The following is a 16,101-nucleotide window of genomic DNA, read 5'->3' on the forward strand; positions in this document are numbered from 1 at the left end:
CCCCTATATAGGCCTCTGTATCTGTTAGACAAGAATAGCTCCTTTTACAAATCATCAGCACAGATGAAAAGATAATTCACTGTCCATTTAAACATAGTAGTTACTCCTGGCAATAAAAATCATTCCTGGAGTTCTGATCCTATGTTTGGGACTCAGGGGTATGAAAATTCATTTCTGCTTGGCTTTGATGCATGATTACTTATTTTTAAGCTTTATTATTATTACTTTTTAATGTTTTTATTTATTTTTGAGAGAGAGAGAGAGAGAGAGAGAGAGAGAGAGAGAGAGAATGTGAGCGGGGAGGGGCAGAGAGAGGGAGACACAGAATCCAAAGCAGGCTTCAGGCTCTGAGCTGTCAGCATAGAGCCGGATGCAGGGCTCAAACTCATGAACAGCGAGATCATGACCTGAGCCAAAGTCAGGTTCTTAACTGAGCCACCCAGGCACCCCATACTTATTTTCAAACTTTAAAACAATCACCAGATAATCCTCAACCGCAGAGATCACAGAATACCAAAAGGTCAATAATCAAAATATGAAAGCAAACGATTGCCTAGAAAACATGGCAGAGCCATTGTTTGCAGTCCTCTTGTTGAGTGCCAGGGTAACTTCTCCCTCTGCCCTGGTGTCCTTTTCCCTTAGATTTTAGATCTTGTAATTTCTATACCACATAGGGTCCCACGGTCCATAATCTACCCCCATCCCTTGAGTGTATACTCATTCCAGGTTTGGAATAATGTCAGGGCCACTTGGTAGTTGAAAGTGACACATTGTTTCTTATATTTACAATCTGACTTTTCCATCTCCTTCAGTGTCTGATGGTCGGGCATGGCAGTGAGCTTCTTCTCATTGGGACCATTCAATCAGTATAGCTTCCCCACTCCACCATTAAGTGGGTCTTAAAACGAACACTCACACCTTCTTCTATATTCTTCTAGGCCTGATTTCCGTGGAAGAATTTCGTTCCATGTGGAAACTCTTCAATAGTCACTACAACATTCATACTGATGATTTTCAAATTGATGAGCTCGCTGAAAGAATGGACTTAAACAAAGATGGAAGCATTGACTTTAATGAGTTCCTAAAGGCTTTCCATGTAGTGCATAAATTGGATAAGTTGAACAAATCAGGTAGCGGCCTTGCTTAACAAGAGCTAGGGCTTTCTCTGCTTGTAAACCCTGGGGCCCAAATCACCGACACCATCTTTTCCCGAACCCTTGTAATTCATAATCAGTTGTAGAGAAAACTAGACCCCCATTCGTGCCATGAGCAGATGTAGTGTGGGTATTTGAGTCTCCAGTAAGCTGTAATTGGTAAGATTAGGTTAAATGTCAGGTGATAGGATTTGGCTCCAGTGTTAGGACTCATGCATTGCCAGGTAGAAACTGGGTTTGAGCCTAGTGTTGGCCTCCTTGACCAAGATACCAGAGGAGTTTGGAAACATGTTGAAAGGAACCCACAGAACCGCAGAGAAAAGTGCAACATCTGTGAATGACTGAGGGATGGGAGGAGGAATACCAAACTAGTAATGGAATAAAATACTTCCATCTTTAAACTGAATCTTCTTTTTTTTATTTAAAAAATTTGTTTTTAATTTATTTATTTTTGAGAGAGAGACAGAGTGTGAGTGAGGTCAGGGCAGAAAGAGAGAGGGAGACACAGAATCTAAAGCAGGCTCCAGGTTCTGAGCTGTCAGCACAGAGCCTGATGCGGGGCTTGAACTCATGAACCCTGAGATCATGACCTGAGCTAAGTCGGATGCTTAACTGACTGAGCCACCCAGGCACCCCTTTGAGCTGAGTCTTCTTTGGAGACCATAAACTGGTGATTCTCAATCGTGGGGGAACCACCCTTGAGGGATGGGGGTCATATCAGATTCTTCGTGGAAGCTGTGGGAGTGGATTGTTTGAAAAAGCTTTTTTTTTTTTTTTTTTTCCCTGTCTGTTGGAGATACAAAGTGAATACAATTCACGTTGAGCCCTACAATTAATATGGTTTGACACGGTCATTGGTGAGATGGGGCCTTGGTTATGCATACATTTTGCAATTTATTCTGGTATTCTGATTGCATATCAAACATAATAGGTTTCCCTTTAAAGGCGAGTATGTGTTTCATTGTTTTCTAATTTTGAGAACTTCAAGATCTGTCAACATGCCAAGTTAGATCTCCCGCAACCTTGCTTGATAGACGCACCAGAAATAATGGATAAAATACAACAAATATATATATATATATATATATATATATATATATATATATATTTTAATGCATAGCTGAGCTGACAAGAAAGTAAAAGAAACCCCTACTGGGCAAGGGAAAAAAAGGCATAATTAAAACCAGAGCTATACTAACGTCGGACAGGGTAGACTTTGAGGCAAAAAATATCATCAGGGGTAAAAAAAGGTCATTACTGAATGCTGAGAGGAATGCTTCGCCAGGGAGACAGAAGAATTATAAACATATATGCATCCAATAACAGAACTCTAACATTTATAATGCGAAAATTGACATAACTAGTAGGAGAAATTGATAGAGATTTTTAATATGCCTGTGCCAGGAATTGACCATCTAAATAAAAAAGTAGTGTGTAGAGTTTTGGGCAACCTAATTCACCTAACTGTGGGCATGTGTACTCTGGAATCAGTTTTAGAGAATACACATTGTTTTCAAGCACACATGGGACATGTATAAAAATTGATCATGTATTAGACCACAAAACATCTCTCAAATACCAAGCAACCAAAACCCAAGATACTACATTCTCCGATGATAATGCAATTAAATTAGGAGACGACATAAGAAGGTAACCAGATTAATGAGTGCCAAGTGATATAACTGGAGCTCGACCAGAAATTGCAAAAAATGCTTCACAGGACTACGGCAAATAACTCTTTTCAAAAATAGGTGAATGGGCCGTTTTCTAGGGAAAACTAAATTTACTAAAGCTAACCGGAGAACAAAAAGAGGGTCTGAGGAGACATAACCGTTAAAGAGTGGGCTGGTGTTGCCACGTGTCCTTTTGACCGGCTGAAGTACATTTCTCAGAATTCCCCTGTCTCACGTGTTTCTGCTTAAGATGGGCAGCCAGGGAGATTCTTGAGTGGTCGGGAAGGCAAAGGAAAGTGGCGGTCGTGGCGTGGCTCCCACACGCTGTTGCTGACCCGCGAGTCACTTTGTTGGTGTGGAGGGGCTGCTAGGCCGGCACTTGCTCTGAGTTGCCCTGGGTCTTCTGTCAGCTTCTTTGATTCCTGGCCCAGGCGTGTCTTAGCTCCCGGCAGAAGGGCCCTGGCTTCTGCAGGATGACCTCGTCACCAATCACCAATCACCAACAGCGGAGACTAAGAGTGGGCTCAGTCTTCAGTCCGCTCTTGTGGAGTGCCAGCCTGTGCTCGTGTGTTCCAGCCTGCTTCCCTTTCTGCCTGCCCACCCCGTGGACTCCGAGCTCCGACACCAGGTACGGCGGCTTCCGGAGCCCACTTAACCAGCTCCCGCATTTGCATAAGCCCCTTCTAGTGGTTTCGTATGTATACACATACACATATGGATCGTCCCGGCTCGGCCTCGGGTTGAACCCCGACTGATACAAAATTTCGCGCCGAGAGTGGTTCCAAAAGAACAGAATCTTAATGAGTGCTCCGAATGTGTACAACCTGATGTATCTGGAGCCCCTGCCCCGTTGTCTCCTATGAAAATCCGCAGATGATCCCAGGATAGCGGTTTTAAGGCAGTCCGGCATGAGTCTTTCTTTTTGTTGCTTCCTGAATAGCATTTGGTTATTTCTTCTTGGCGTTCTTTCTGGAACTCTCATTTTCTCTCCTGGGCTTCCAGTCGTGAATTAATTATTTGCCTTTGTTGGAATTTTCACCGAAAGAATATACTCTGATTTTCCTCAAGATTGGTAACTAATGTCTATTAAGTGCCACGATTTTGTAGTTTTGTGCTTTGTGTTGGTGATTTCACCGTTGAAAGCGGCCCTCAAACATAGTGCTGAAGTTCTTGCTGGTGTTGTTCCTAAAGTGCAAGGAGGCCTTGGCGGGGCGCGGGGAGACACAGGTGTTTCAGAGAAAACAGGTGCGTTAGATAAGCTTCCTTCATCCGTGTTGATGAATCATCTATGTGTATGAAATGGGGCATCTGTGGACAGAAACACACGTACAATGAGGTTATGTTACTGATCATTTGACGAAAATCTTGTGACCGAAGTCTCGCAGGGACCGAGCCCTGTATTTCCCCAGGAGCGCTGCTTCAGTGTTCACGAAAGCAGTGGTTGCCGCGATTGTATAGAACACAAATACTACAAATAACCAGAATGGACTGTATTCTCAAAAAAAAAAAAAAAATGGTTTTCCAGACCGTTAAGCTCTTTCATCCACTGGAAATGATTTTGGGGTGTGATGTGGAGGCACCGTTTATCGAATAGTTCGTTCTTTTTTTTTTAAATAATTTTTAAGATTTATTTAGAGGGAGAGTGTGTGTGTGAGTAGGGTGGGGGAAGGCAGAGAGAGAGAGAGAGAGAGAGAGAGAGAGAGAGAGAGAGAGAGAGAAAATCCCAAGCAGGGTCCGTGCTGTCAGCACAGAGCCCTACACGGGGCTCCACCTGGTCAACCTAACCGAGATCATGACCTGAGCCAAAATCAAGAGTTGGCACTTAACCAACTGAGTCACTCGGGCGCCCCTTGAATAGTTCATTGTTTCCCACTCGTTTGAAATGCACCTGTGTCATATAGCAAGCTCCGTTTCTAAGCTGAGGATCCGTTGGTCTCTGGTCTGTCTGCTCACAAATACCTCACGTATTTTAACGCTCCAGCTTAGAGTAGTCTTTGTACCTGCCATTAGGAGCCCCGACCCCTCCCCGATCTTTATTCTTCGTCAGAATGTCTCGGGTCCTTTAGTCCTCTGTATACATTGTAGGACTTCTGTGAAGGAGCCACCCAGGCGCCCCTCTTACAATCTTTTTTAAAAGATTTATTCCAAGATACATTAAGGGGTCTCACCTATTTCTTTCAATTTCTGCTGGCTCTTGTTTTTTTTTTCCATAGGGTTTAGTTCTATTCGGATTTGTTTTCTTCCTTTCTAGTCCTCAGCCATTTTATGTGCATTTCTTTTATAATCCCTTTCTGGCTATCTCCCTGTATTTTGAGTTTATGGGGGTATAATTGTGTGTGCAGACTCCTGATCCGGTTGGATTGTTCTCTCCTGGGCTTGGCCATTTTTTATTGTAGACATCTCGTTAGCAGGGTTTGCATTTTGTTTTTGGTTTTGTGTGTGTGTGTGTGTGTGTGTGTGTGTGTGTAAAATCCCATGATATTTGGGATGTGGGCACAATTCTTCAGAGAAGTTTTTTGTTTGCTTCTGCCTTGGGGCCGTGGTAGTATCACTGCTTGAGGAATAATTCTGTTACTTTTTAGTCTGGAGTTGCTGAATTATGTGGGTAGAGTAAAAGCAATGTGAATTGTGGTCCTGTGGCTTTGAGTTCTCAGAGAGCTTTTCTTTATTTTCCCCCCACACAAAGCCCTGTGTCCCGTAGTCTCTCTTGTTTTCAGATCTTTTCATAAATAAAAGAGTCCTCTAAGGGTCTTGGCTTTATGCAAAGTACTCAGTTCCAATCCCCTACCTTCCAAAGCTTCATTTACTACTCCTGTGTGGGAATTAACACCAAACCCCTGGGTTCTGGAGACAAATACCCTCCCCCATTAGCTTAAGCACCCACTCTGTGCTCTTTCATTTCCCTCTTTGTTTTTGGCACCTGGGGATTTGCTTTTATTATTTGTGAGCTTAGCTGCGCATTTGTCATAATTATGTTACATTTTACCCTGTACTTGTAGGTGATTATAGTAAAAGGATTTTCAAGTTGTCTGAGTCCACCATATTGCTAGAAGCCAATAAATAGTCTTTTGGTATCTACTGCTATTTGTTAATAATCTTGAGGCTTCATGTTTTTACTTGGACAATGAAGTTTATAATAGGCCACGGTGCTTGAATTACACAATACTGTCATTTAGTGAATTTCAATTTTTAAAATTTTTTTATTTTAGAGACAGGGCAAGTGAGGGAGAGGGGCAGAGGCAGAGAGAGAATCTCAAGCCGGTTCCACACTTAGCAGGCTCGATCCCATGACCCTGGGATCATGACCTGAGCCAAAATCAGGAGTCAGGCACTCAACGAACTGAGCCACCCAGGCGCCCCTAGTGAGTCTCAGTTTTTACACTTTGGTAGAACATATTTCTAAATAATTTTCCTCTTTAATGTTTGTTTTTTACATAAATGGAATATTATACATTAAAAAAAACAGGGGCACATTTTTTTCCTCTTTTCCCTCTTCTCCCCCAACGTAAGCATGGCCCTCATCATCCTGTCTCACTCACTCACTCACTCACCATGTTAACCTACTCTATGGCCTTCCATATTTTCATCTGTCCCATGTGAACTTGTACAGACCTGTATCTGTCCTCATACAAGCATAGATTTACACACACAGTAATACATAAGGTGGTTTGATTATTATATGCTATATAAAAATGGGGTTATATTATACATGTTTTTCTGCATTCTTTTCTCAACCAATAATACCTACTTGAAATCCCTGCAAGTTGTAATGGCTCTAATTCTTTTTCTTTTTTGAATACACACATCAGTGAATACACCTATGTAACCAGCACCCAGATCAAGAAACGGAACGCAACCCGTGTCCCGGGATCCCCCAATCCCCCTCATGCCTTCTTCCATGTATCTCTTCCCCCCCCCCCCCCCCCCCCATATAAGTGCAACTATCATCGTGACTTGTAACAGCATAGATTTGGCTTTGGCCTCCTTTGTGCCTGGTGTACATGGAATCATTCAGTACATCCTCTTTTGTACAACATGGTACCATGACATTCATAAGGTTGTTGTATGTAGTTGTAGTTTGTGCCTTCTGGTTAGTCTATAATATCCTGTTGTGTGAATATACCAGCAGTTATTTATTCTACTGAGAGACTTTGGGGTAATGATGGACAGTGCTACCATGAACATTTTGTTCATTAATTGGTTCTTTTTAGTGGCTATATAATAATTCCGTGCTACAGAGGACCACCCTTGATTTGGCCAGCCTGCTTTTAGTAGGTATTTACTTCGTTTCCAGCTCTTGACCACTAAGGCAAAGCTGCAATACATACTTTTTATTACATTTATTTATTTTTGAGAGACAGAGAGAACACAAGTAGGGGAGGCGTAAAGAGAGAAGGAGACACAGATCCGAAGCAGGCTCCAGGCTCTCAGCTGTCAGCACAGAGCCCGATGCGGGGCTCGAACTCACAAACCGCGAGATCATGACCTGAGCCCAAGTCAGACGCCCAACCGACTGAGCCACCCAGGTGCCCCAAAGCTGCAATACGTATTGCATGTGCCTACATAGGGGTATCAGTCCATCCCTCCCGATGGGACAGACGGCCAGAAGTTGAATTGCTGGTTAGTATAGTAATCGTCTTTCAAAACTGAGAGCTGTTGTTCTGTTGTCTTCCCCAAATTCGGTGGCAATGCCATTTCCATCAGACATGTTTGAAAATTCCTTCTCCCTCAACTCTACCAGCATGAGATGTTATAGTTCTGGTTTGTGAATCTGATGGGTATGAAATGACATCTCATAAGTACTTTAATTTTTATTCTCTACTAGAGAATTTGAGCATCTTTTCATGGGTTTGGACACGCTCTTCTGTGGATTGCATGTTCATTTTTTTGCTCACTTTTTGAGCTTTTAATCTTAGCAGTTTGTAAAATATTTTTGTACAGTATAGAAGTTAACCCTTTGTCATTTGTGTTAGAAATGTTTGTCCACATCTTTCTGTCTGTTGACTTTGTCATATTATCTTTGCCATACAAAAGTTCTTATGCTTTAAATAGCAAATATACCATATGTGCTTTTTTCCTTTCATAATATGCATTTTTTTATTTTCATAGGGGTATAGTTGACACGCAATGTTACATCAGTTTCAGTTGTACAGTGTGATTCACCAAAGTGTGTAGCCCTCATGGATGCTGATACACGCCTGTGACTGTACCATTGACGGCATTCCCTCTGCTGTGCCTTTTATTCCCATGATTTACTCATTCTGTAACTGGAGGCCCGTATCTACTACTCCCCTTTGCCATTTTGCTCAACACTCTCCCCTCGCCCCTCTGGGAGCCATCAGCTTATTCTCTGTATTTACAGGTTTGATTCTGCTTTTTGTTTGTGTATTCATTTGTCTTCTTTTTAGATTCCACTTACGAGTGAAATCATATGATATTTGTCTTCCTCAGTCTGACTTATTTCTCTTAGCATAATACCCTCTAGGTCCAGCCATGTTGTCTCAGATGGCATGATCTCATCCCCCTTTATGGCTGTGTAATATGCCATTATATGTATTATACAACCCCCCCCCCACACACACACACATCTTCCTTATCCATTTATCTGTCAAGGGACACTTAGGTTGCTTCCATATCTTGGCTATTGTAAACAATGCTGCGATCAACACAGGTGCGTATATCTTTTTGAAGTAATGTTTTGTTTTCTTTGGATAAATACCCAATAGTGGAATTCTTGGATCATATGGTATTTTTAATTTTTCAAGGAACCTCTGTACTGTTTTCCACAGTGGCTGCACCGATTTGCATTCCCTCTAATAGTGCTCGAGGGTTCCTTTTTCTCCCCCTCCTCACCAGCACTTGTTACTTCTTGTGTTTTTGATTCTAGCCATTCTGAACAGGTGTAAGGTGATCTTTCATTGAGGTGTTGATATATATTTCCCTGATGATTAGTGATGTGGAACATCTTGTCATGTTTCTGTTGGCCAGCTGTATGTATTCTTTAAAAAAAAATGTCTATTCAGGTCTTCTGCCCATTTTTTAATTGGATTTTTTGGGGGTTTTTTGGTGTGGAGTTGTACAAGGTCTATGTATTTTGGATATTGACCCCTTATCAGATATATTATTTGCAAACGTATTCTCCCATTCAGTAGGTTGTCTTTTTGTTATGTTGATGGTTTCTTTCACTGTGCAAAAGCTTTTTACTTTGATGTCCCAATAGTTTATTTTTGCTTTTGTTTCCCTTGCCTTGGGAGACCTATCTAGAAAGATGTTGCTATGGCCGCTGTCTGAGAAATTACTGCCTGTGCTCTCTTCTAGGATTTTTATGGTTTCAGATCTCACATTTAGGTCTTTAATCCATTCTGAGTTTATTTTTGTATATGGTATTAAAGGTGGTCCAGTTTCAGTCTTTTACAGGTAGCTGTTCACTTCTCTGAGCACCATTTGTTGAAGAGACTATGTTTCCCCCGTTGTAGAATCTTGCCTCCTTTGTCACAGATTGGACAAAGGATTCGGCATGTAATTGAGTTCATTTCTGGGCTCTCTATTCCATCCCATTGATCTTTGTGTCTTGTTGTGTGCTGGTATCCTGCCATTTTGATTATTAAACTTTGTAATGTATCTTGAAATCTGGAATTGTGATACGTCCAACTTTTTTCCTTCTTTCTCAAGATTGATTGCTCTGGCCATTTGGGGTCTTTTGTGGTTCCATGCAAATTTTGTGTTATTTGTTCTAGTTTTGTGAAAAACTGTTTGTATTTTGATAGAAATAGCATTGACTCTGTGGATTGGGTAATATGGACATTTTAACAATATTCTTCTAATCTATGAGCATGGAATATCTTTCTGTGTCATTTTGAATTTCTTTCATTGATGTTTTATAGTTTTTGGACTACGTGTCTTTTACCTCTTTGGTTAAGTTTATTCCTAGGTATTTTATTCCTTTTGGTGCAATTGTAAATTTCTTCTTCTTCTTCTTTTTTTTTTTTTTTTTAGTGCTTATTTTTGAGAGAGAGAGAGAGAGAGAGAGAGAGAGAGAGAGAACATGAGCGGGGAAGGGCAGAGAGAAAGAGAGGGAGACAGAGAATCCGAAGCAGGCTCCAGGTCTGAGCTGTCAGCACAAAGCCAGACGTGAGGCTTGAACCCACAAACCACAAGATCAGACCTGAGCGGAAGTCGGACGCTCAACTGACTGAGCCACCCAGGTGCCCCAGCAATTGTAAATTTCTTAATTTCTTTCTGCTACTTTGTTATTGGTATGTAGAAATGCTACACATTTGGGGTATTGACTTTGTATTTTGAAACTTTACTGAATTCATTTATCATAGTAGTTTTTTGGTCATGTCTTTAGGATTTTCTATGTATAGTATCATGTCATCTGCAAATAATGACAGTTTAACTTCTTAACCAATATGTATTCCTCTTCTTTTTCTTGTCTGATTGCTGTGGTTAGGACTTCCAGTACTATGTTGGATACAAGTGGTGAGAGTGGACATCCTTGTCTTGTTCCTGATCTTAGACAAAACGCTCCTAGTGTTTTACAGTTACGATGTTAGCTGTGGGTTTGTTAAATATGGCCTTTATTATGTTGAGGTGTGTTCCCTCTAACCCTGTTTTATTGAGAGTTTTTATCATGAACGAATGCTGACTTTTGTCAAATGCTTTTTCTGCATCTGTTGAGATGATCATATGATTGTTATCTTTCATTTTGTTGATATGTATCACGTTGATTAATTTGCAAATATTGAACCATCTTTGTATCCCTGGAATAAATCTCATTTGGTTGTGGCGAATTATCTTTTTAATGTATTGTTGTATGTGGTTTGCTAATATTTTGTTGAGGATTTTTTCATCTATGATCATCAGGGATATTGACCTGTAGTTTTGTTTTGTTTTCCTGTGTGTGTGTGTGTGTGTGTGTGTGTGTGTGTGTGTGTGTGGTCTTTGTCTGGTTTTGGTATCAAGGTTGGCCTTGTAGAATGTATTTGGAAACTTTTTCCTTTCCTTTTATTTTTTGGAATAGTTTGAGGACAATAGGTGTTGAGTTTCTTTAACTGTTCGGTAGAATTCACCTGTGAATCCATCTTTTTATTTTTGGGTAGTTTTTTGATTACCAACTCAATTTTGTTACTTATAATCTGTTCAGATTTTCTATTTCCTCCTGGTTCAGTTTTGGAAGATTATATGTTTCTAGGAATTTATCCATTTCTTTTAGATTGTCTAATTTGTTGGCATATAAGCTTTCATAGTATTCTCTTATAATTCTTTGTATTTCTGTCGTGTCAGTTGTTACTTCTCTCTTGTTTCTGATTTTATTTATCTGGGTCCTTTCTGTTTTTTCTTGATGAATCTGGGTAAGGCATTGTCAATTTTGTTGAACTTTTCAAAAAACCAGATTTTGGCTTCATTGATTTTTTTTTTTTCTATTTGATTTGGGTTTTTTTTTGTTTTTGTTTTTTGTTTTTTTTTAGTCTGTACGTCATTTACTATTGCTCTTGTTTGCATTATTTCCTTTCTTTTACTCACCTTGGGCTTTATTATTCTTTTTCTAGTTCCTTAGGTACAAGGTTAGATTATTTATTTGAGCTTTTTGTTTCTTGACATACGCCTGTATCTCTGTATATTTCCCTCTTAGAACTGCTTTCACTGTGTCCCAAAGATTTTGGGCTGTTGTGTTCTCAGTTGTTTCCATGTATTTTTTTTTTAATTTCTTCTTCGATTGCTTCACTGACCCTTTGGTTGCTTAGTATCATGTTATTTAGTTTCCATGTGTTTGTGTTTTTTCCATTTTTTTTATGTGTGCTTTATTTCTAGCTTCATACCATTGTGATTGGAAAAGATGCATGGTATGATTGCAATCTTCTTAAGTTTATTGAGACTTACTTTGTGGCCTAATATGTGGTCTATCTGGAGAATGTTCCATGTGTACCTGAAAAGAATGTCTATTTTGTTGCTTTTGGATGGAATGTTCTGTATATATCTGTTAGGTCCATCTGGTCCAATGTGTCATTCAAAGGCATAGTTTCCGTGATTTTCTGCCTGGATGATCTATCCATTGATGTAAATAGGGTGTTAAAGTCCCCTACTATTATTATATTACCATCAGTTTCTCTCTTTATGTCCATTAATGTTTACCTTATGTATTTAGATGCTCTAGTGTTAAGTGCATAGATATTTGAAATTGTTATCTACTCTTACTGGATTTATCCTTTTATCATTATGTAATGCCCTTCCTTGTCTCTTGTTACTATCTTTTTTTTTTTTTAAGTCTATTGTGTCTGATATAAGTATTGCTACCCTAGCTTTCTTTCCCCACTCCATTTGCATGGTAAATGTTTTTCCATTCCTTCACTTTCAGTCTGTATGTGTCTTTTTTTTAATTAAAAAATGTTTTAATGTTTGTTTATTTCTGAAAGAGAGAGAGAGCACAGGCGGGAGAGGGGCACAGAGAGAGGGAGACACAGAATCCGAAGCAGGCTCTAGGTTCTGCGATGTCAGCACAGAGCCTGACATGGGACTCGAACCTACCAGCTCTTAGATCGTGACCTGAGCTGAAGCCGGATGCTTAACTGACTGAGTCACCCAGACGCCCCCAGTCTTAGGTGTCTTTAGGTCTGAGGTGACTTTGCTGTAGGCAGTATATAGATGCGTTTTGTTTTTTTATCCATTTCACCACCCTGTGTCTTTTGATTGGAGCATTTAGGTCATTTATATCTGAAGTGATTATTCATAGGCCTGTATTTACTGCCATTTTGTTATTTGTTTTCTGGTTGCTTTTGTAGTTCTTCTCTGTTCTTTTGTCTCTTGTTCTCTTTTTTTGGGGATTGATGAATTTCTTTAGTGCTGTATTTGGCTCTCCTCTTATTTTTTGTGGTTCCTATATTACATGCTAAGTAAATAGTCTATATTAGTTTATTGTCATTTAAGTTCAAATACATTCTAAAAAAACCCAAAAACCAAAACACAGAAAAATTTTTCTCTTTCCCCTTCTTTTCCTTTTTACTCCCTCCTCTGTGTTTTATGTATATGTTGTCATATTTTATATCTTTTTATTCATAATTTTCTGATGTCTAATTATGGACATTTCTTTTCCACTTAAAGACGTCCCTTTAACATTTCTTGTAAGGGTGGTTTAGGGGTGATAAACGTATCTTTTGTTTGTCTAGGAGAACTGTATCTCTTCTTCAAATCTGAATGATAACTTTGTCAGGTGGAGTATTCTTGGTTGTGGGGTTTTTCCCTTTCAGCGCTTTGATTACATTGTACCACTCCCTTCTGGCTTGCCAAGTTTCTGCTGAGAAATCAGCTGATAGCTTTATGGGGTTGTCACTTGAAGGTAACTTTTTGTGTTTCTCTTTCCGCTTTCAAAATTCTCTATCTTTAACCTTTGACATTTTAGTTATTGTGTGTGATGGTGTGGACCTCCTCAGGTTCATCTTGTTTGGAACTCTGGTGCTTCTTGGACTTGGATGCCCTTTTCTTCCCTAGGTTGGGGAGGTTTTCAGCTATTATTTCTTCAAATAAGTTTCCTACCCCTTTCTCTCTTCTCGGCCTCCTCCCCTTTCCCCCCTCCCCCCCCATAATGCAAATGTTGGTCTGCTTGGTGTCTAAGAGATCCCTCATCCTCATTTTTAAAAATTCTTTTCTCTTTTGGCTGTTCAGCTTGGGCGCTTTCCATTGCTCTGTCTTCCAGATTGCTGATATGTTCTTCCGCATCTGCTAATCTGTTGATTTCCTCTAGTGTTTTTACTTTTATCTCTGTTACTGTATTCTTCAACTCTGATTGGTTCTTTTTTATATTTTCTATCTCTTTATTGGCGATCTCACTGAATTCTTCCACTCTTCTCTCCAACCCAGTGAGCATCTTTATGACATGTAAATTCTTTATCAGGCATATTGCTTTTCTCTGTTTCATTTAGTTTTTCTGAGATTGTTTTTCTTGTTCTTTTCTTGAACATATTTTTCTGTCTCCCTGTTTTGCTTGACTTTCTGCGTTTGTTTCCATGGATTAGATGGAATGGCTACTTCTCCTAAACTTGAAGGAATGGTCTCATGTTTGGTCATCTCCTATATCAACTGTGTGTGCTTGGTGGCTTTTGCTGGCCGGCTGGAGCTGTGGCTGGCATGGGCTGGGGGCACGGGGGTTCCATGTAGCAGGTGCCCTGTCAGGACAGCTAAAACTGAAGTGGATGCATGCTGCAGTATCCAAGGATCTATCCCCTGAGGGCACTCCAGCAGGATTGTTGAAGCTGGAATAGGCACAAGCCAGAGTGTGCCATGGTGCTCTGCAAGGGGTGCCTTGGTGGGGTGGCTGGAGCTGATGTGGTGTGTAGGGGAAGAGGTCCTTGAGCTCTCTGTGCAGAGATGGCTTACTGGGATAGCTGAAAGTAAAGTGGGTGCTAGCTGGGGAGAACCCAGGGCTCTGCCCAGAGAGGGTACCTTGGCTAGATAGCTGACGCAGAAATGGATATAAACCAGGGTGTTCTTGGACTCCGCACAGAGGTTGCTCTGAAGGGCTGGCTGGAACTGAGGTAAGACACGGGCTGGGAAGTCCTGGGGTGATTTGCATAGGGGGCACCCTGGCAGGACAGCTAAAGCTAAAAGGGGCATGGGCGATGTGATCCCTGGGCTCTCCCTGTAAAATGTGCCCTGGTGGGACGGCTGAAGCTCACTGGGGCACAAGCCAGGGTGTCCCAGGGTGCTTTGTGCAGCGGATGCCCTCGCTAGGCACCTGTAGCTAAGGCCAGTGCAGGCGAGCGGGTTCCAAGGCACTCTACACAGGGGGCGCCCTCGCGGTGTGGCCGAAACTGATGCCGGCACAGGCCTGGGGTTCCCGGGCACTCCATGCAGCTGGATCAGAAGCCGATGTCCGCTGAGATGTTCTGGCGTGCTCTACATCAGCGGTGCCCTAGCAAGCCATCTGAAGCCAAAGGGGTGTGGGCCTGGGGTATTCTGGGGTACTTTGCACCTGTGTCACGTTGGTGTGAGGGCTGGGCCCGTAGTGAGTGCTAACCAGGGGTATCCCAGTGTGCACTGCCCCGTGGTCACCTTGGTGGAGCAGCTGGAGCTGGTGTGAGCTAGAGGCCCAGGGTTTGCTGAAGTGGCAGGCCAGTTAGCGGGCCCAGATTGTGCATCGGTCTGTGCTTTCAAGGTAGAAGGGGAGTATAAACTACGTCCGTTAGCCCTTCCCACCCAGAGTGAGTTCCAGTAGAGCTCCCCCACCACTGGGTGGAGCTCTAGGGCAGACACGTTTATTATGCTCGTTGCCTTTTCTCTCTTTTTTGAGAGAGAGAGAGCGCGCGCGTGCGCGAGCTTGAGCGCGCAAGCGCCCACCTGTAGGTGAGCAGGGGAGGGGCAGAGGGAGAGGGAGAGAGAAAATCTTAAGCAGGCTCCATGCTCAGCACGGAGCCTCACGTGGGGCTCCGTCGCTTGACCGTGAGATCATGACCTGAGCTGAAACCGAGGGTTGGACACTTAACTGACTAAGCCACCCAGGTGCCCCGCTAGTTGCTCTTTTAAATTGTGGCTCTTTAGAGAAAGAAAACAATAATGACGCAATTAAAAAGAAAGAAAAAAACAGAGCCAAACCAGAATGAGACAAAAAACTCCCATGGCTTATTTTCTATGCCCCAGCGCTCCCGGGGCTGGTGTGGGCTTGCGAACCCTGTGTGTTTGTTTTTATAAATTCTGTAACTGCAAAAGGTCTCGTTCTCTCTGGATGACTTAGTTACTCTCTTGGATTTTCTTGCAAGATTTTTATTTTCTTGCCTTTAAGTCCTTAGGTCCAGGACTTTGTTTCACATACTATAATCTATTGTTTATGTGTATGTTCTTTCATACGGATACCCTGTTGTTTGTTGAATAGTCCATGCTTTGCTACTGAATTGAACCACCAAACTTGTCATATCCTACCTATTTCCCTGTCAAATCCTACCTATTTCTCAAATATCCCAATATTCTAGATTTTCTAGATGTTTCCATTAATTTTTGTTTCTGTTATACTAATGTTAAATTGATTTTTGTGCTTTATAGAATTCCCTCGTTTGTGTTAAGGCCCCTTCACTGTTCCTTTCGTCCTTCTTAGCTATTCTCAGACATTCATTTCTCTATCTGAACTTTAAGATAACTTTATAGAATTCTAAGAAAAGTCCTGCTAAGATTCTAATTGAAATTGAATGCAACTTATATATTACATTTGGGAAGTTTAACATTTTTCATTATTAAGTATTCCTATCTAAGAACAATTCTAACCTCCCATTGGTTCGTAAGTTGTT

At 41.3% G+C, this 16,101-nt stretch overlaps 1 protein-coding gene across 3 annotated transcripts in view; it reads left to right on the forward strand.

The window, feature by feature from the left end:
• Nucleotides 1-1,560, forward strand: part of PPEF1 (protein phosphatase with EF-hand domain 1) — a 108,825-nt gene extending 107,265 nt beyond the window's left edge. For all 3 annotated transcript variants that reach the window (XM_040468261.1, XM_040468263.1, XM_040468262.1), the window contains one exon: nucleotides 939-1,560. In XM_040468261.1, the coding sequence (XP_040324195.1) occupies nucleotides 939-1,147 (209 nt within the window). In that variant the 3' untranslated portion in view covers nucleotides 1,148-1,560. The remainder of the gene's footprint in view (nucleotides 1-938) is intronic.
• The last annotated feature ends 14,541 nt before the right edge of the window (nucleotides 1,561-16,101 follow it).

Source organism: Herpailurus yagouaroundi, unplaced genomic scaffold (assembly GCF_014898765.1).
Source record: "Herpailurus yagouaroundi ecotype Mexico unplaced genomic scaffold, PumYag 67690, whole genome shotgun sequence".
Lineage (NCBI taxonomy): Eukaryota > Metazoa > Chordata > Mammalia > Carnivora > Felidae > Herpailurus > Herpailurus yagouaroundi.